The sequence below is a fragment of the Oncorhynchus keta genome, chromosome 8 (genome assembly GCF_023373465.1).
Source record: "Oncorhynchus keta strain PuntledgeMale-10-30-2019 chromosome 8, Oket_V2, whole genome shotgun sequence".
NCBI classification, from domain to species: Eukaryota; Metazoa; Chordata; class Actinopteri; order Salmoniformes; family Salmonidae; genus Oncorhynchus; species Oncorhynchus keta.
In genome coordinates, this window is record NC_068428.1 from 3,297,194 (window position 1) to 3,317,350 (window position 20,157).

General features: G+C 43.1%; 1 protein-coding gene across 2 annotated transcripts in view; it reads right to left on the minus strand.

Annotated features, from left to right (window-relative positions):
* LOC118386692 (5'-3' exoribonuclease 2-like) overlaps positions 1-20,157 on the minus strand; it is a 30,723-nt gene that overhangs the window by 6,625 nt on the left and 3,941 nt on the right. For both annotated transcript variants that reach the window (XM_035774421.1, XM_035774422.2), the window contains exons 9-27: positions 19,629-19,786; positions 19,339-19,413; positions 19,001-19,134; positions 18,832-18,889; positions 18,451-18,558; positions 18,126-18,170; positions 17,587-17,730; positions 14,325-14,404; positions 11,595-11,730; positions 9,687-9,794; positions 9,482-9,571; positions 5,077-5,149; positions 4,820-4,903; positions 4,401-4,498; positions 2,745-2,824; positions 2,594-2,650; positions 1,792-1,860; positions 1,270-1,404; positions 429-547 (exon numbers count right to left, since the gene is read on the minus strand). In XM_035774421.1, the coding sequence (XP_035630314.1) occupies positions 429-547; positions 1,270-1,404; positions 1,792-1,860; positions 2,594-2,650; positions 2,745-2,824; positions 4,401-4,498; positions 4,820-4,903; positions 5,077-5,149; positions 9,482-9,571; positions 9,687-9,794; positions 11,595-11,730; positions 14,325-14,404; positions 17,587-17,730; positions 18,126-18,170; positions 18,451-18,558; positions 18,832-18,889; positions 19,001-19,134; positions 19,339-19,413; positions 19,629-19,786 (1,851 nt within the window). The remainder of the gene's footprint in view (positions 1-428; positions 548-1,269; positions 1,405-1,791; positions 1,861-2,593; positions 2,651-2,744; positions 2,825-4,400; positions 4,499-4,819; positions 4,904-5,076; positions 5,150-9,481; positions 9,572-9,686; positions 9,795-11,594; positions 11,731-14,324; positions 14,405-17,586; positions 17,731-18,125; positions 18,171-18,450; positions 18,559-18,831; positions 18,890-19,000; positions 19,135-19,338; positions 19,414-19,628; positions 19,787-20,157) is intronic.

Sequence of the window (20,157 nt, forward strand, 5' to 3'; positions counted from 1 at the left end):
CTACTTTTGAGCAGAGCCCTGCTATCAGAGGAGCATGGGGCTGAGACCGGGGCCTGGGGACAACTAGGAGCCTCTGATTAGGGGCTAGGAGACCGAGAGAGAACAGCCCACTCCAGATTACGCCATTCCAACTCCCCAGTGTTGAACAAAAGGGCCATTTAATTGTATAATATATAGTTATTTTTATTCTTAGAAGAGGTACAATATGTCAGCCGAAGACAAAGTGAAATGTAGCAGCAAGTAAGAAAGGATGCAACAAAACTACTTTTTGGATCTGAGATTACTGTCCATCTTTGCTAGCTGTCCTATCACCTATTCAGATAGTTACTTCTCGACACCTGCATTGAACACGTAAAGACTTTTTTAAATGGGAGATGCAGCGATTGTGTTTGTCTAAGGCCTGACTGTGTGTGTGTAAGAGGACTTACGTGAGAAGTGACCACCACCACTGTGGGGGGGCCTGCTGTAGTTCCCCTGGTGGTAGTTGCCAGGGGGTGGAGCGTTGCTGTACTGCCCACCTCCCTGCTGCTGTCGGTTAATGCTGTGACTGAAAACATGCAGCGTAAGTCACAGCTATTAAATAATCTGCTATAGGCCGTTCCATACACACTGTTCCTTAAGCCCCAGCCGCCAGTCATATAGCTGACTACAAACCCTAATGTGGCCTGCTTCTTCATTGAGTAACACATCGGGTGCATCAGATGCCTACCCATACATTTTTATATATTATAGCTGCTAATACTAACCATTTGCTGTCACATCAACACAAGCATACCAAACTCTGTGTGTGTGTGGGGGAGAAGAAAAATAAATAACTAATTTATGCCAGGTTTTCCTAATTACCAGTCTCTAAACACCTGCCCATTTGGCCCCATCAAGGCAAATAACTGTTTAAATTACAGAATTAAGGATTTGGTGGACAAAAAAAACCATTTCTGAATACATCAGGTTTCTTTGGCAGCATGCATAATTCATTCCTGAACATGCTACAGTCCAGAATCAGCCAGATGTTCAATTACCCAGGTTCCTTAAAGGGGCATTCCGGGATTGGTACATCCATTCTTGGACTTTCCGTGAGCTTGGTTCAACTGTATTTACTTTGTAAACAACTTAACAGTAAACAAACGGCCTTCTGTGAATGTCTGACTAAGTTAAAGAGCTTAGATATCATATGTCAAAGGGTGACAATTGAAGGGATATCATACAAGTTGGTCTGGCTGAGAGTCTAAAATGGTCAATGCTGTCTAGTCTGAAGAGATGTGCACGTACCCCAGGGCCCTGAAGGCTGACTGGTCCAGATGGACCTGCTGCCGGTTGGAGTTGAAGCCCAGTTGGGGCCTCCAGTTACCCCTACCACGGTTACCCCTCTCCCAGTCTCCAGGCTTCAGCACCTTGGCAGGAATCCTGAGAGACAAGGAGACACCACAAAACAGTAACAGAATAGGAAACACCACACTGGTCATAAAGAGCTCCACGATCCACCAAAAAAATGAAAAGACAACGAACACACGATGACCTTCTCAAAGGGGACAGGGAGACATGAGCGATAAATGACAAATATACCAGATGCCATTCTTTAAAAATCAGACGCAGTGTACAAACTCAATTGACAAACCATTTTAAAGGTGTAGCAATAAGTATTTTGATAACATTTAAGATAAATATTGTACACTATATTAACATTGCTTAAAGAACAATGTGTCTAAGCACATACAGAAGGTGTAAGATAATATACAGCTCTGACTCAATGGGAACATGTTAATTATAAAACAATGCATTTCAATAACTTACTTTGCTCCATGAAGAATGACAGCCTTGAACACAAAGGTCTCTCCAAACTGTGGGTCCTTATATTTCACTCTGCCAAGAAAAAAAATGAATTTTACAATCATTTATTTTATGAATAATTGAATTTGAGTTTCAAAAAAACAAAATAAAAACAGTACTCCCTAAAAAAAAGTTTACATTTCGGTGAAACTCCAGGCAAAGCCGACTCCAAGCCTTGCATTGGCAATGAATTTAATAACCATCCTGCCCCAAGGAGAAATAGCGAGCCAAGGCATTTTAAATCAGATACTCCAGCGTTGGTCGTAGAAAATGGCATCAATTCCGTTTGACATCAGCTTTGCTCTACTTCCAGTGTGAATGAGAGGCCATGTCCCAAAAGGCACCCTAACCCCTATATCTGGTCTAAAGCAGTGGACTATATACACGGAATAGGGTGCCATTTGGGACACAAACCCACTGAGAATAAGGGAGTCTCAGCACCTCTTAGAAGGTGACCCCCAGAGGGCCAAGCAGGTCGTTACATCCAAGGACTTTTTTTTATTGTGCGGTAAATGAGCATTTGAAGTCGACCACTGAAGGAAAACTTGAAATTGGTTTCACACAGAAGATGACCTTAAATTTCTCCTCCTGGTCGAGATCAATCATGTAACGTAAAGCAGTAATGTGCCTTTACGACTATCACTCTGAGGATTGTCAACTGGCCCTTCAGGTGAACATTTGTCTGAAATTCAGTCTTTATACAAACTTGCACGTGTCCCAACTGGGAAGACCAACTGGTGTGATTAAGGTAAAAGACAATCCTTACCCAATGGCACTGTTCTGTGCAATGTCCCGTAGCATGGGGATGGGAGACTCCACTGGTCTAAGAACAAAAGCACATAGGTTAGCCATGATTCTCTCCAGAGAAGGATGAATAATGTATCAAAAAGAGTGATGAGAAAATAGATGTTCCTTACTTATCTGGTAGGATAGGGTCTCCGTCAAGATTTAATATACCTTGAATTCCATGGCATAGTTCCGCCGGCATCTCGGTGCCCTGAGGTAAACAGACAATATTGCTTAAAGTTCATTTTAATGTAATGGTTTATGTATTTAGCCAGGACAGTCCTGTCAGTAATTGCAACTGTTTAAGGGAGTTCTACTACACAAAAAAATCCTCACTGTCAACTGCGTTTTTTTTTCAACAAACTTGTGTAAATATTTGTATGAACATAAGATTCAACAACTGAGACAAACTGAACAAGTTCCACAGACATGTGACTAACAAATGGAATAATGTGTCCCTGAACAAAGGGGGGGGAAGTAACAGCCAGTAGCTGGTGTGGTCACCAGCTGCATTAAGTACTGCAGTGCATCTCCTCCTCATGGACTGCACCAGATTTGCCAGTTCTTGCTGTGAGATGTCGCCCCACTCCTAGCCCTCACCCCTCGATCCAACAGGTCCCAGACGTGCTCAACGGGATTGAGACCCGGGCTCTTCGCTGGCCATGGCAGACCACTGACATTCCTGGAACTCACGCACAGAACGAGCAGTATGGCTGGTGGCATTGTCCTGCTGGAGGGTCATGTCAGGATGAGCCTGCAGGAAGGGTACCACAGGGAGGAGGATGGCTTCCCTGTAAAGCGCAGCGTTGAGATTGCCTGCAAGCTCAGTCTGATGATGCTGTGACACACCGCCCCAGACAATGACGGACCCTCCATCTTCAAATCCGCTCCAGAGTACAGGCCTCGGTGTAATGCTCATTCCTTCTTTCCTGGTGTAACCCGGGCAGTTGTTGCCATCCTGTACCTGTCCCGCAGGTGCTTCTACACCTGCATTGCTTGCTGTTTGGGGTTTTAGGCTGGGTTTCTGTACAGCACTTTGAGATATCAGCTGATGTACGAAGGGCTATATAAATAACATTTGATTGATTGATTGATGTTCAGATGTACCGATCCTGTGCAGGTGTTGTTACACGTGGTCTGCCACTGTAAGAACGATCAGCAGTCTGTCCTGTCTCCCTGTAGCGCCGTCTTTGGCATCTCACAGTACGGACATGGCAATTTATTGCCCTGGCCACATCTGCAGTCCCCATGCCTCCTTGCAGCATGCCTAGCATGCCTAATGCATCCAACCCGGAAGCCAACCGCACCAATGTGTCGGAGGGTACACCGTGCACCTGGCAACCTTGGTAAGCGCGCACTGCGCCCGGCCCGCCCCAGGAGTCGCTGGTGCGCGATGAGACAAGGACATCCCTACCGACCAAGCCCTCCCTAACCCGGACGACGCTAGGCCAATTGTGCGTCGCCCCACGGACCTCCCGGTCACGACAGAGCCTGGGCACGAACCCAGGGACTCTGATGGCACAGCTGGCGCTGCAGTACAGCGCCCTTAACCACCCGGGAGTCTTAACGACCGTTCCACAAATGCATGTTCATTAATTGTTTATGGTTCATTGAACAAGCATGGGAAACAGTGTTTAAACCCTTTACACTGAAGATCTGTGAAGTCAATTGGATTTGAACAAAATTATCTTTGAAAGACCTGGTCCTAAAAAAGGGATGTTTCTTTTTTTACTGAGTTTATTAGGATGATGTGATCAAATTGCAGGGATGCTGCTTTCTTGCCATACCTCGTGAGATTCTCCACGGTACAGTTCCTGGATGAAGTCACAGATAGAATGGGACTTCCCCACAAACAGCATATCACTGCCAAGGCTGTTCCTCTTGTCTGAAACAAAGAGAGTGAACACATTAGCGGACCGACTAAGTCCATATTCAAAAGGATTCCTGTAAGGGAGTACTTTACATATTAAACCTATTGATCGGCACTGACAACCGTCATTGAAAAGACATTGCCAATTGAACACAGGGAGCAAACTTCACACATGGAATACTTCAGAATCAAAGTAGTGTGACATTCATCGTCAAGGAGTGGTATTCACACTTCAAATATTTCATTAATAAAGTACTGTGACTACCACTTAAAAATAGATATTCTGAAGGAGTGGTTTACAATGGTGGCTTGAAGTTGAAGAGTCCTATTACTCACTTTCCTCTGGAGAGAGGTTTGGGTAGACTTCAGCCAGGGCTGCCCTGAGACGGCGCTCATCCACGAAGGGGAGCAATGCAACGCCTGCACACAAGGTGAAAACAGTCAAAACGCATTTCAAAGTTTTTTTTTACATTAGCAGTAGCGCTTGAGTGTTTAGCCGTTCGAAACCCGGAAGAGCAAGCAAAGCACACCGACCGGCATTCAGTGCCATGCCAAGGTGTTCAGGTCAATGGTCAATTAACCTGTCGACTTACCTTGCCAAGCATACTTCTTTCCATTCAGGTCAATGGCAAAGTCGTCAGGGTAGAAGTCAATGATTGAGGACTCCTGTTGGAGAACAAGTGCCAGGTTGGGGAATCAGTGACGAACAGAAGCAGCGTAGCAGTTTAGCAACTAATATGATGGCAACATTGGTCACACTTTATTATTTGGATAGTATTCCACACAGACAATATAATTTACAGTGAGCTGCAAACGCACTGGGACTGTACTCAATTTTGTATTTTTTATATATATTTATATTTCCCTCACTAACTTTCAATCAACTATCTGAGCAGCTAACCGATCGCTGCAGCTGTACATTGCCCATCTGTAAATAGCCCATCCAATCTACCTACCTCATCCCCATATTGTTTTTATTTATTTTACTGCTCTTCTGCACACCAGTATCACTACTTGCACATCTGCTCATCCATCACTCCAGTGTTAATCTGCTAAATTCTAATTACTTCGCTACTATGGCCTATTTTATTGCCTTCCCACACACTGTACATAGACTTTTTCCCTACGGTGTTATTGAGTGTACGCTTGTTTATTCCATGTGTAACTTTGTGTTGTTGTTTGTGTTGCACAGCTTTGCTTTATCTTGGCCAGGTCGCAGTTGTAAAGGAGAACTGGTTCTCAACTAGCCTACCTGTAAATAAATTATTATTTACAATGGACGGCCTACCCAAGCCAAACCCGGACCAATTGTGCGCCGCACTATGGGACTCCCAATCATACAGCCTGGACCATGAAACTCCAGCACTTTGGATTTGAAATGAGAGAAAAAAAAGAAAAAAAAAATTCTAAACACTTCTACTTTACAATAATTACAGGTGGTCCTGAATGAATCATGAAAAATGTTGATACCCAAGACATGCTAACCTCTCACCATTACAATAGAGCCCCACAGCGGTGTCATAATGCTCTCAGACAAGGCAACTTTTTTTTGGGGGGGGGGGTATGATTCAATAAATACACAAAAGTATGTCGACCATTTCAGCCACACCCATTGCTGACAGGTGTCTAAAAAAAATATTTAAAATCAAGCAATCTCCTAGGACAAATATTGGCAGTAGAATGGCCTCACTGAAGAGCTCAGTGACTTTCAACATGGCACCGACATAGGAAGTCAAATTTCTCCCCTGCGAGAGCTGCCCCGGGCAAGTGTAAGTGATGTTATTGTGAAGTGGAAATGTCTACGAGTAACAACGGCTCAGCCGTGAAGTGGTAGGCCACAGAAGCTCAGAACGGAACCGCCAAGGGCTGAAGAGTGTAACAATCATCCTCGGTCGCAACCCTCACTACTGGAAGCAACGTCAGCACAAGACCTGTTCGTCGGGAGCTTTATGAAATGGGTTTCGATGCCGAGCAGCCGCACACAAGCCTAAGATCACCATGCGCAATGCCAAGCGTTAGCTAGAGTGGTGTAAAGCTCACCGCCATTGGACTCCGGAGCAGTAGAAACGCATTCTCTGGAGTGATAAAATCACGCTTCACTACCTGGCAGTCCAATGGACGAATCTGGGTTTGGCGGATGCCAGGAGAACACTACCTGCCCCAATACATAGAGGAATAATGGTCTGGGGCTGTTTTTCATGGTTCAGGCTAGGCCTCAGGGAAGGAAAATCTTAACGCTACAGCATACAATAACATTGTAAATGATTCTGTGCTTCCAACAACAGTTTGGGGAAGGCCCTTGCCTGTTTCAGCAATGTCCTTGTGCATAAAAGAAGGTCCAAACAGAAATGGTTTATTGAGGTCGGTGTGGAAGAACTTGACTGGCCTGCACAGTGCCCCAACCTCAACCCCATCAAACACCTTTGGGATGAATTGGAACGCCGACTGCGAGCCGGGCCTAATCACCAAACATCAGTGCCCGACCTCACGAATGCTTGTGGCTGAAGTACCCCGCAGCAATGTTCCAACATCTATTGGAAAGCGTTCCTAGAAGAGTGGAGGCTGTTATAGCAGCAAAGGGGGGGGACCAACTCCATATTAATGCTCATGATTTTGGAACGAGATGTTCGAGCAGGTGTCCACATACTATGACTAACTTTCTCACTCATTCACAATTCATCCACATTAATGTAGACGTGTTTGGAAACATTTATTCTTACTTACAACAAAAGTACTCCAAAATGACACAATACGTTATATACAGTTGAAGTCAGAAGTTTACATACACTTAAGTTGGAATCATTAAAACTAATTTTTCAACCACTCCACAAATTTCTTGTTAACAAACTATAGTTTTGGCAAGTCGGTTAGGACATCTACTTTGTGCATGACAAGTAATTTTTCCAACAACTGTTTACAGACAGATTTCCCTTATAATTCACTGTATCACAATTCCAGTGGGTCAGAAGTTTACACACACTAAGTTGACTGTGCCTTTAAACAGCTTGGAAAATTCCAGAAAAATGGCTTTAGAAGCTTCTGATAGGCTAATTGACATTATTTGTGTCAATTGGAGGTGTACCTGTGGATGTATTTCAAGGCCTACCTTCAAACTCAGTGCCTCTTTGCTTGGCATCATGGAAAAGTCCAAAGAAATCAGCCCTCCGACCTCAGAAAAATAATTGTACACCTCCACAAGTCTGTTTCATCCTTGGTAGCAATTTCCAAATGCCTGAAGGTACCACGTTCATCTGTACAAACAATAGTATGCAAGTATAAACACCATGGGACCATGCAGCCATCATACCGCTCAGAAAGGCTACGCTGGGCGGCAGCGTAGCCTAGTGGTTAGAGCGTTGGACTAGTAACCGGAAGCAAGTTCAAACCCCCGAGCTGACAAGGTACAAATCTGTCGTTCTGCCCATGAACAGGCAGTTAACCCACTGTTCCCAGGCCGTCATTGAAAATAAGAATATGTTCTTAACTGACTTGCCTGGTTAAATAAAGGTAAAAAAAAGAAAGGAGGCACGTTCTGTCTCCTAGAGATGAACGTACTTTAGTGCAAATCAATCCCAGAACAGCAAAGGACCTTGTGAAGATGCTGGATGAAACAGGTACAAAAGTATCTATATCCACAGTAAAACGAGTCCTACATAGATAACCCGAAAGACCGCTCAGCAAGGAAGAAGCCACTGCTCCAAAACCACCATAAAAGCCAGACTATGGTTTGCAACTGCTCCTCTGGTCCTCTCCTCTGGTCTGATAAAACAAAAATAGAACTGTTTGGCCATAATGACCATCATTATGTTTATAGAAAAAAGGGTGAGACTTGCAAGCCAAAGAACACCATCCCAACTGTGAAGCACGGGGGTGGCAGCATCATGTTGTGGGGGTGCTTTGCTGCAGGAGGGACTGGTGTACTTCACAAAATAGATGGGAAAATTAGGTGGATATATTGAAGCAACATCTCAAGACATCAGTCAGGAAGTTAAAGCTTGGTCGCAAATGTGTCTTCCAAATTAACAATGACCCAAAGCATACTTCCAAAGTTGTGGCAAAATGACTTAAGAACAACAAAGTCAAGGTATTGGAGTAGTCATCACAAAGCCCTGACTTCAATCCTATAGAACATTTGTGGGCAGAACTGAAAAAGTGTGCGCAAGCAAGGAGGCCAACAAACCTGATTCCATTACACCAGCTCTGTCAGGGAGAATGGGCCAAAATTCACCCAAAATATTGTGGGAAGCTTGTGGAAGGCTGCCCGAAAAGTTTGACCCAAGTTAAACAATTTAAAGGCAATGCTACCAAATATGAACTGAGTGTATGTAAACTTCTGAATGTTTAATCACTGGGAATGTGATTAAATAAATAAAAGCTGAAATAAATTACTCTACTATTATTCTGACATTTCCCATTCTTAAAATAAAGTGGTGATCCTAACTGACCTAATACAGGTCATTTTTACTAGGATTAAATGTCAGGAATTGTGAAAAACTGAGTTTAAACGTATTTGGCTAAGGCTAAACTTCCGATTTCAACTGTACCATAAATTTGTATTGGGCCCAATATACTCTGAAACAACCCAAACAAACAGCATATGCATCCAACAAATGTGTCTAGTCACAAGCTTGATGTAGTCATTGCGTGCTAGAAATATGTGAGCAAATAAACTATTTTAATGTAAGTGAATTTGTCCCAATACTTTGTCCCCTAAAATGGGGGGGGGGAGACTATGTACAAAAAGTGCTGCACATTTTTCAACTGTTCACCTGATATGGATGAAAATACCCTAAATTTGAAGAGGACAGTCTGCACTTCAGTGTAGCATTCCAAATCCAAAGCACTGGAGTACAGAGCCAAAAACAACTAAATGGGTCTCTGTTCCAATAGTTTGAGCTCACTGTATATTTATGGTCTCCTATGTGTGATCTACAGTTGCGTACACTATCAACGATAACATTTTATGCTGAAAATGTGTACTATCAAGTGAAAACTTACTGGATTGCTCATGAGTGACCGCCATGTTTCAGGCAGGAAATTTCCACTGGCAGCAGGGAAAACACCCATCAGCTGCTCCAGGGGTTTGAACTGAAACACACAGCAACAGACTAGAACACGCCACACAGAACATTACAGGCTTAAACCAGGGGAAGACTGAAGTGGAATGACAGAAAAGAAAAGCCTGCAGCCAGAGCATTCTTACCGGCTTGGTCCCAAGCTCGAAGTCGGTGAACATGCCTTTGATGTCTTTGAAGTCTGAGGCAAACGGGGCGTAGTGGAACGGGAAGTACCACTTCCAGGATGCGCACCCCTGTGAAAAGCAACAGAAACAGTTGAGACGGCCCGGACAAATAATCCTCCAATACCTCACCAACTGCACTGACAGTGGACTAATTAGATGACTGGCTAACTGGGGCCCAATCACTGCAGATTTGTACTTTACTCATCTTTTATTTGTGTAAATATTCATTTGCGGAAATGGCAATTCAACAGTAAAATAGTCAATAGATAGCCTACTAAAAAGGGTGCCCAAGTGTGAATAAATTCCATTTTAATTATATATATATATATATATATAGCCTACATGACACTAATCTCGGTGACATTTGCCAGTGAGTATGACTGACATTTAAATCTTATAAGATTGCATACTCAGGGAAAAATGGAAAATGGAAGTAGTAGAAGTTGCTAAACCATGAAGTTTAATCAGTGTAAGGAAGGAATGGTGGGAAGGACTTGGAAATCCATGAACATGTCCCAAAAACACTTTCCAATACCAGTTTAGTACCTCTTCACTTACTAACAAAATGAACACTGAAATTCATGTCATCCAATATTTTATGTATTTTCATATATACACACATTAGGCAGAGGTGATCAAAAAATATACACCCAAAGAATCCAACCCTGAAACGCTTATCCTCGGCTAGTGAATGACCGTCGCCGGCTGGCTGGTGAGAAGGCTCTTCTCGTAGAGAACCAGGCCCCCTAATCATTTCAACAGTCTTCACATCAGACTTGGCAAAACTAATTTAAAAAACACAGACAAGTCTATTATGAAAGGTAAACTCATTCAAATAACAAAAAGGTGGCCCACTGTGCCAACACAGGATAAGATATGAGTGAGTCGGACAAAAACAGGCAAATACCCATGTTTAAATATTTACATAGCCCTAGAACATATACATAATCAAATTCCCCGGCACAAATCGATTGTTTTTAAACGAACAACGTGACAAATCAAGGTAACGCCGTGTTATGCAGAGCGATCCTACTAATAAAAATAAAATGGGTATGAGCTTTAGCTTTGTGTTTTGGCGTCCGACTAAACCGGTCCGTTTTCCCACAGCGTTTGGCAACATGTGTGCACGCATCATAACTCCAGTGGCACAACTAGCCCGGTGAATGTCTGGCGGAAACTATGAGACACGTCTCCATCAATGGAGGGCCCGGGTAATGAATACATTCAGGCCGTCCCCCGGGACTGCTGTTGATTGCCGAGCATGTGGTGTCAACACAAGGGCCTCGCATGCACAGGGGCTCACAATTACCTTGGACAAATCCCTAAACACCAGTCTGATTTAGACTAGGATCTTCTGGAGAGAACCAACACCTAATTATTACATTTTAAGTTAAAGATCAGGATCTGCATCTACAACTAACATTTAAACCGTTTTTTTTTTTATTGTTCGGTGACAAAGCAAACAGAGTAGCGAGGACAGCTTGAGTCATCAGATACTGGACAAAGACCTCCAGAGAATACGCCGTAATCCCCTGAGACCTGAAATTAAGGGTACATTTTCAGAGATGTTTTTTCTCCAATTTCAACTTAATACTGCTCAATAATCAGTAAAATAATTGACCATTGAAAGATGACCCATTGAAAGATGACCCATTGAAAGATGACCCATTGAAAGATGACCCATTGAAAGATGACTCATCCAATTTGACCAGGCCTTGTTTTTTTTTTTTTTAAAAGCCCATTCTGAGAGGGACGTTATGATGTTAGTTCTCAGCTGTGCAGGTTAAGCTTTTAAAGTACGGCCTTGTGTATGTGACTCTGCATCCCGTGCATATGACAAATAAACGTCGGTTTGAGTTAGTGTTGTACCTGGTAGTAGTACCTCAGGACCCAGCAGAGACCCTCCACGTAGGACATGACCACCTTTTTGCGAAAATCATCGTCAGTCGCGTCAACGTCAAACTTGGTCTTGTAGTATCGCTGCTTCCAGCCATCCTCCCACAACCTAACACAGGGACAGTCGTATTCATTTCCCCATTCATGCACATGGAGTGGTGTTCATGTTCTATTGTGGGGGTTAGATTCTAGATTCAGCCACGGGACGATGTGTGTCAGGGTGCCGGAACATAATTATAAATAATTGGGCTGCGCCCCAATAAATAAATCTTGGTCAACCGAGAGGCATCTGTTCTTTCGGCCAATCGATTCTTAAACATTGAGAGAGAAACATATACACACTATGTTTGAATAAAATCCACTATATGTAGGCAGAGCTTTTCTGCTTTAAGCACTGACATTAAAAAAACGAAGATGCATTTCTAAAAATAGAAGCCAGAGATCAATTTAGCCTAAACTGATTTTTCTTTTTAGAGAGAGAGATCATATATCTTTTCCCGACCCTCCTCCTCCCACTGACCTTCGCTGCCGTTACGCTCCCGACTTTGCCGGTAATAGGCTACACCAGCGATCAGCAACCTTTTCAATTTGGAGAGGCAATTTACTCTACAATTTCCACTGACCTGCATGCCAGTTAAGATTTTCATATGCACATTTTTCATGTATAATAAAGTCTTTATATCTCAAAATAAAAGGTAATGTGGTTAATCAAAATTGTAAATGAAAATTATACAAATCTAAAAGTAACTTGCAAAAAACAACCTACATAAAGCCAACAAATCAAAACATTGCAGCCTACAGGAAGAAAATATCCTGATGAATATGAATATCCTATAAATCACATTGGCTACGCATGGCCTGTCTGCAAGGAACTGGAAACATTGCATTAACTATTGTATTAACTCAGTCCTGCATTAACTATTGTATTAACTGGGCCCTGCCTGAAACTCCTGCTAGCAAAACTGCAACCTTGTACAATAACCCATAATGACAAAGCGAAAAAAAGTTTTGAAACATTTTGAAATAAAACCAACAGAAATACCCGTTGCAGCATTGAAAGTCCCCAAGAACAGTGGCCCCCATCATTCTTAAATGGAACTCAGCCAAACTGAGCAATCCGGGGAGAAAGGCCTTGATCAGGGAGGTGACCAAGAGCCTGATGGACAATCAGAGCTCCTCTGTGGAGAATCTTCCATAAGGACAACCATCTCCGCAGCACGCCACCAATCAGGCCTTTATGGTAGAGTGGCCAGACAGAAGGCACTCTTCAGTAAAAGGCACATGACAGCCCGCTTGGAGTTTGCCAAAAGGCACCTAAAGACTCTCAGATCATGTGAAACAAGATTCTCTGGTCTGATGAAATTAAGATTGAACTCTTTAGCCTCAATGCCAAGTGTCACATCTGGAGGAAACCAGGCACCATCCCTACGGTGAAGCATGGTGGTGGCAGCATCATGCTGTGGGGCTGTTTTTCAGCTGCAGGGACTGGGAGACTAGCCAGAATCGAGGCAAAGATGAACAGAGCAAAGTACAGAGATCTTTGATGAAAACCTGCTCCAAAGCGCTCAGAACCTCCAACTGGGGCAAAAGTTCACCTTCCAACAGGACAATGACCCTACGCACACAGCCAAGACATCACAGGAATGGCTTTGGAACAAGTCTCTGATTGTCCTTGAGCAGCCAAGCCAGAGCCTGGACTTGAATCCGATCTAACATCTCTGGAGTGACCTGAAAATAGCTGTGGAGCAACACTCCCCATTCAACCTGACAGAGCTTGAGGGGATCTGCAGAGAAGGGGAGAAACACCCCAAATACAAGTGCCAAGCTTGTAGCACCAAACCCAAGAAGAATTATTGCTGTAATCACTGGCAAAAGGTGCTTCAACAAAGTAATGAGTAAAGGGTCTGAATACTTATGTAAATGTAATATTTCTTTATTATAAATTAACAAAAATGTCAAATAAACTCTTTTTGCTTTGTCATTATGGGGTAGTGTAGATTGAATCAATTGTTTTCCCCCTCAATTTTAGAATAAGGCCAAAATATGTAAAAAGTCAAGGGTCTGAATACTTTCCGGAGGCACAGTATATAATTTTACTTAACCGTTGTCGACTCCTATTGTATAGGTGACAAAGCCTTTTACAAGTAAGGATGAAAGCCTTGGGCCTGCTCATCAATAAAACCATTCTCAGGCTTTGCATTGTGTCACTATGCCGAGTAAACATATAGAGCACCATTTCCTTACATACAGGATCTGGTAATTACCATAGTAGTTCATTTCTACGAAGGCTTGGGAGACAAACTAGTTTGCTTCTTTAAGAAGTAGTGTAATGGTTTCGACATACTAGTAGATTGGCGATGCAGTGCCATTCTGCACACATAATCAAGGATGAGCAGCATCTGTCTAGTCCATCCTCCACACTGGCCCACAAGGAGAGCAGCCTAGTAACAGGAAAGCCTCCATGAATACCAATTTAGCCCAATGGATTTAACAGCTTTGGCGAGCGCATCAGGAATTTGAGAATATTCCTTCTTTCCATATTAATCAATTGCATGGACTAGGAGAGGGTGGTTGGAGGTGGTAAGAAACCACAGAGGGGCCCCTGCAGTGGAGAGGCATAAATCACACCATCTCCCTAGCTGAGATGCCTGCCTGGATGGTTGACAGAGTACCTGGTTGACTGACTGTAGCGCAGGCGTTTACCTGACGTTATCTTCAGGATCTGGTTCGCTGTCGCTGTCCTCGGCTTTCCGCTTCACACCCTGCCCATCACTGGTCCCTGCCTGGACAAGATACAAGACGGAGAAGACAGTCAGGAGATAGCATACAAGGAAGACATATCCTTATAAATAAATATACCCACATCATCTTTCAGTCTGACAAGATGCAACCCACGAAGCAACTTAAAAATGAAAGCGCGTTGACAATTTTTCCACCATCGGAGGAAGCAAGAGCGGTTGGGACTGATATTCTCCTTTGTTTGAGAGCTCATACCTGATCCTATTGAAATAAAACCACCTCAAGTAGGGAGTGAAGACCTTCCCCTTTGCCACGCTTCCCTTGTGAACACCGCATTCATGTGCAAACTCGGGCTATTGTTCTCATGCATTTATGTAGCAAAAGCAGAGCGAATGGAGGCACTGTAACAGCTTCTTACAATGTACATTCATAACTTTAATAAATTACTTGTAAAGACTGGCATCAATAGAAAATGGCTAGCACGCTCAGACTTAACATCAGGTACATACAGGGCTCTAAATTAAAATTCTTCATTTGGTCGTAATGACCTACTGCTCAGATTTGTTTGTAACATGACAAACGTAAGCCTATGTAACAATTAGGCCAGACAAACTTGATTTACAGTTTAACGGATGCCCCTCGACCTTTATTTTTTCCAATTGATGCACTGTCCACTCGAGGATTTCCCAAGCTGATACCAAAGAGTAAAAGACCAAACCACTTCAGATCACACGCTTGTTAACATTCAGGGCCTCAGATTGAACAGTGACACCCACTTGGAACCGGTAAGTGCAGATGTTTCATTTCTCTAGCATGCCAGCATGGCTGAGGCGGTGGAAATTCCTACTATGTGTGTGTCCAGGTTAAATGTAGGATGTCCCTCGTTATAAACAAAGTTGGTTAAATCCACAATTAAATGCTTAATTTGATGTCCTATTAGAAGCAATTAATACCCAAAAACAACGTCAACAAACCAAATGACTGACCAGAGATCAGGGCATTCATTGCCAAATCAGATAGTATTGGACAACCAGATTGAAATCAAAATGAGCGATGACATCGAAGTGTGTCAGCTGCATGGTGATTTGCGATTCATAAATTACATTTCACCGGTTCTGCCTGTAGCAGGTCGACAGACAACAAAAGACTAAATTCATTTGAAGTTATCGTGCGCTGCCAAACACAGCCAGCATATCCTGCAAAATGCATTGCCAGTGGCACGTGCCGATCAGGAGCTCCACAATGATGCGGTAACTGACTCCAAGGTGGGGGCTTTTCATGGCAGCCGGATGAGGATGTGTTGAGTGATTGACTGTATAGGCCAACTGGGCTCAAATTTGCTTCAGTGGATTGACGTTTCTAATTGCGTATGTTAAATAAATAAATGTATTCTGTAGATGCCACACAATGGCTGGATTTAATGCACTTTTTCCAATGCTACATGACAGACCTTGAATGATTGTCCATCTACAAAGTAAAGGCCTAGTCTATGCAAGTCACTTAAGAAAGAAAATCTCATTTAGCAGACGCTTTTATTCTAATTCAATAATACAATGTAGCAAATATTTAAGCAACCAGGGACAAGAGGCAGGGCACGCTGTATCCTGAATACAGTCACAGGTAAATGCCGTTCAGCACGACACGATAGCGGAGGGCTAGTCAACCCATTTACCTGGGCACAGTTCACTCTAGGTACTACAGAGATCGAAATTCGAAAGTGAAACATTGTTTCCGAGGTCGGACATGCAGACAGCGCGGCTTAGATTAACCCCCGCCGTATCAAACTAAATGCTAGGCAGCAAGGGGAAATAATGTGAGAGTTCAGATAAATACAACAACAAAAAAACTCAGCTCACTCAACTTTTCAGAAAAAAATCTACATCTGTTTAAAACAGTAAACCATCTTTGTCTGGCCTAATCAATTAAAAACAGTTATGTATCAATGTGGTTTGTACAGTAGGCTATAGGCCCAATCCATTACCACTATGCTTGAATAGCCCTGTGTTGCCAATGTTGTTCTTCTCAGACCATATTAAAATGATACTGCTAAACTTAAGGTTTATGATCACACTGGTAATAGATTAGTTGTATTACTTGTGAGGTACACCCAGGTGAGCATAAATTCAAATAATTTAATGTATATATTTTTACTGGACTGATTGCATCTGATGGTCACCACCCCTCTGCATCCCCTCCTGCTGCAGAGACTGACCTTGACCAAAAATGGGACAGTGGGGGGGGGTGTTGGTCACACATCAAAACATTTAGGAGCATATGAGACCAAAAACGGTCACACTTTAGAGCCCTGGATACATACAGGGTACTGTCAAAATGAAGGAAACGCAACAGTGTCTTAATATGGCGTTGGGCCACCAGAACAGCTTCAATACGCCTTGACATAGATTCTACAAGTATCTGGAAATCTATTGGAGGGATGTAACGACATTCTTTCATGAGAAATTGCATAATTTGGTGTTTTGTTGATGGAAAATGCTGTCTCGGGCACTGCTCCAGAATCGCCCACAAGTGTTCAATTAGGTTGAGATTTGGTGACCAAGATGGCCATGGCATACAATGTTATAATGCTTATCAAACCATTCAATGACCACTCATGCCATGTGGATGAGGGTATTGTCATCCTGGAAGAGGCCACTCCCATCAGGATAGAAGTGCTTCACCATGATCACTCAAAATGGCGGTGTATTTATTGCCGTTTAACATTGCACGCTAAGGGGTTGAGTGGACCTTAGGAAAATGTACCTCACACCATAACAGAGCCACTAGAACCCCCATTTACTGTATATACACACACACAATTTAACAGACACAATTCCCGTGCTGCATTTGATCAATACAAGCCATACATTCTGGTACAGTCTTCAAATCACTACAAACTGCAACTGTAAAGTTAATGTTGTGCAACTTCACACATTTTGCAATAGGGCAGCGAAATGAAGCAGTTTTAAAGCTAATTTCCTGCAATTCTACACCTTTTGCCATGACTTACAATTGGGGGGGGTCAAGTGCCAAGCAGTGGTCTTGGTATGACTCGGTTGGGAAATGAACCCCCCAATCTCAGAGCAGACACTAACCACAGAGTTGTACGAACATCCCATAATCGCCTGCTGCGCCCTAACATCTCATTAGTAGCTAGTAAATAATAGGAGTCTTCCTTCTGCACCAAGTTAACCAGAAGCAATATCCCCATGATCAGCCCTCATCATACCCTGTTGTGCTGGTCCCTGCCCTGCATCCGCATATCGAAGGCTTGGTGCCGGGCATTCTGAACCACCTCAGGTCTGCCTCTGCCGCCAAGGGCCTGGGGGGCAAACTGACCGCTGGTCAGGTAGGATGGGCCCTGCTGCTGAGCCTAGGGAACACAAATTCACACACACATACTCGCAATTAACAACGCAAGTTTCCCCTCTTGTTTCCTGGTTTCCAAATCTTGTAGACTTTTGGTTTCCCAGGTCCAAATTAGTCAAGTCCAAAGAAAGAAGAACTAGCATACAATGCAGCAGCCCTCAAGGGCCAGAGTTGTGCACATCTATTGAGGGAACATTTCAAACAGTTCCCATCTTCAATACAGAGCTACAACAGACAGTTTCAGAATAAATGAAAAATACCATGCGTGCGATTGCCCATTGAAACGAATGAACTTGCATAGTCCGTTCAAAGAAACACGGAAAATGTGAGGACTGAGGGCTTCATGCAAAACATCTCGTCAAACAAATAGCCATAACATGGGTACATCTTTCCACTTACCTTCATCCTCTTCTTTTTCTCCTTATTCCTTCGCTTGAATCCCTCCTGCAAGACAAACCCCATTAGTGACAAACAGTGAAGCTGGAAAAGGACATGGCTTTCAGTTCACAATGACTAATTCCCTGACTTTTGAATCAACCACATTATCTTAAATAACGACAGTGTCAAATACCTACCTGAACGAGCAATTTTAAATCAAATGCCCATGCAGTGGTTAATGCAAATCATATGGAAAATCTCCCAGCCCACTGATTAGCCAGAGAAGAATATAATCTATTGAGCAGTACTTTCCCTGCTGAAAGCTACTGATCCTCCTTAGTCTTACATCATCCTCTTTGCGCTTCTTGAAGATGTTGTCCTCAGCCACACCGATTGCCTGCATGATCAACTCAACACTCTCCAACTTGACAAAGCCATTCTCTGTGATGTAGCCCTGTGAGGAGGGACAAAGACCAAGTTAAGGCTATGAACAAATACCTGGGCAAGGAGGAAAGTCAGGACAGCTGTTAAGGGCAGGTGTCCTAGACAACTTAAGCCTAGTCCTGGACCAAAAACCTTTTTCAAGGGAGAATTCCAATTGAACATGCTTTTTAGTCCAGGACTAAAAATAAAATAAATAATAAAAAATAAAAAACAGTGTTTGGGAAACTGAACCAAATACTTTTCTTGAAGGGGACATACCTAAGCCTACACTGAAAACACTTACCCCAGTCTTGTGCACAACGTCTTTGTAGATGCCCACCAGTCGATCTATCGCACCCTCTCTGAAAGACACGAAAAGTATCATCAACTGAAATGTATGGAAAGAGCGAGAATTCATTGTTGTCAAGGTGTTTTCAAGACCGTAAGCATCATCTCAGTTCAGTCAGGCTTACCTAATCTCTAAGGACGGTAAATGAGGCAGGAAATCGTTGCCAACGAAGAAGCACATGAAGACCCAGTCGTCGACAGTCCTCTCAAAGTCAAAGGGAAAGGGCAGACTGGCCATTGTCAACTCTCGCTCCAGGTACTATGGAAAAGAAAACAAACCTTGAAAAACAGATCTAAAACTGGGGAGACTCATGCCTCAACTTATCCATTTTTGATCTGAAGTCAAGGACGTATTTCACACATACAACCAATAACACAACGGATCAGAGAATTACTAGCTACATGTCCAAAAACACAACTAGCAGTATTTTTTTTCAATTCAAAAAGATATGACAGAACGTACCTCACGCAAAACGCACAGCCTGATGAATATGAACTCCTGTTCAGAAGCCGGCATAGTGTCTGCAAACTCATCATGCTGCAATAAGAACACAACATTGGTCAACGCTGTTGATCAACGTAGAGAAAACGGAATGTTCACCTTTTTAGAAGAGGTTTACTGAACGCATAGTGCTGGACTAAAAACCAAACTCGATGGAGAAGCTCCATTGAAAATGATTTTTAGTCCTGGACTGGGCCTAATCTATGTCTGTGAAACTGGCCCTTGGAGACATAGCGATAATGTCAATGTACCTCTCCCTGTTTCTCCCTGGCCACTCCCTGGCAGTCCTTGATCTCATGGCCTTTCTGTCCACACATAGCACAGGGCCTGGGCTGGTTGGGCTTGAACTCCTCTCGGATGATGGTGAAATTGGGCTCGTGAGTGGCAAGGCCCAGCATGATAAGGTCAGCTAGGGAAATCCAAAATAAAATATGCAAACAGAATAGAAGAGGACATTCAGCAACTCTTGGATAACAGTGGCAGTTGATGAAAGAGCGTCTATTGTTAAAATGTAAAAACCCACGTGTTTCGACCCTTCAGTATTGTTGTGCAAACAGAAAACCTTGAATACATTGAAAGGCTGAAAATAGCTCTGAAGTACTGCATTTTATACATGCTTTGTCATCCGGGACAATTAACTCAGGTTTCTACGGCATTATGTTAATTAAACGACCTAGTCTATATTATGAGTAATGCCGCATTATCATCTACAAATGCTAATATGCACGTACAATACCATGATTTATCCATTTGGAGGGAGGGGGGGAAGAGTGCTGCGCC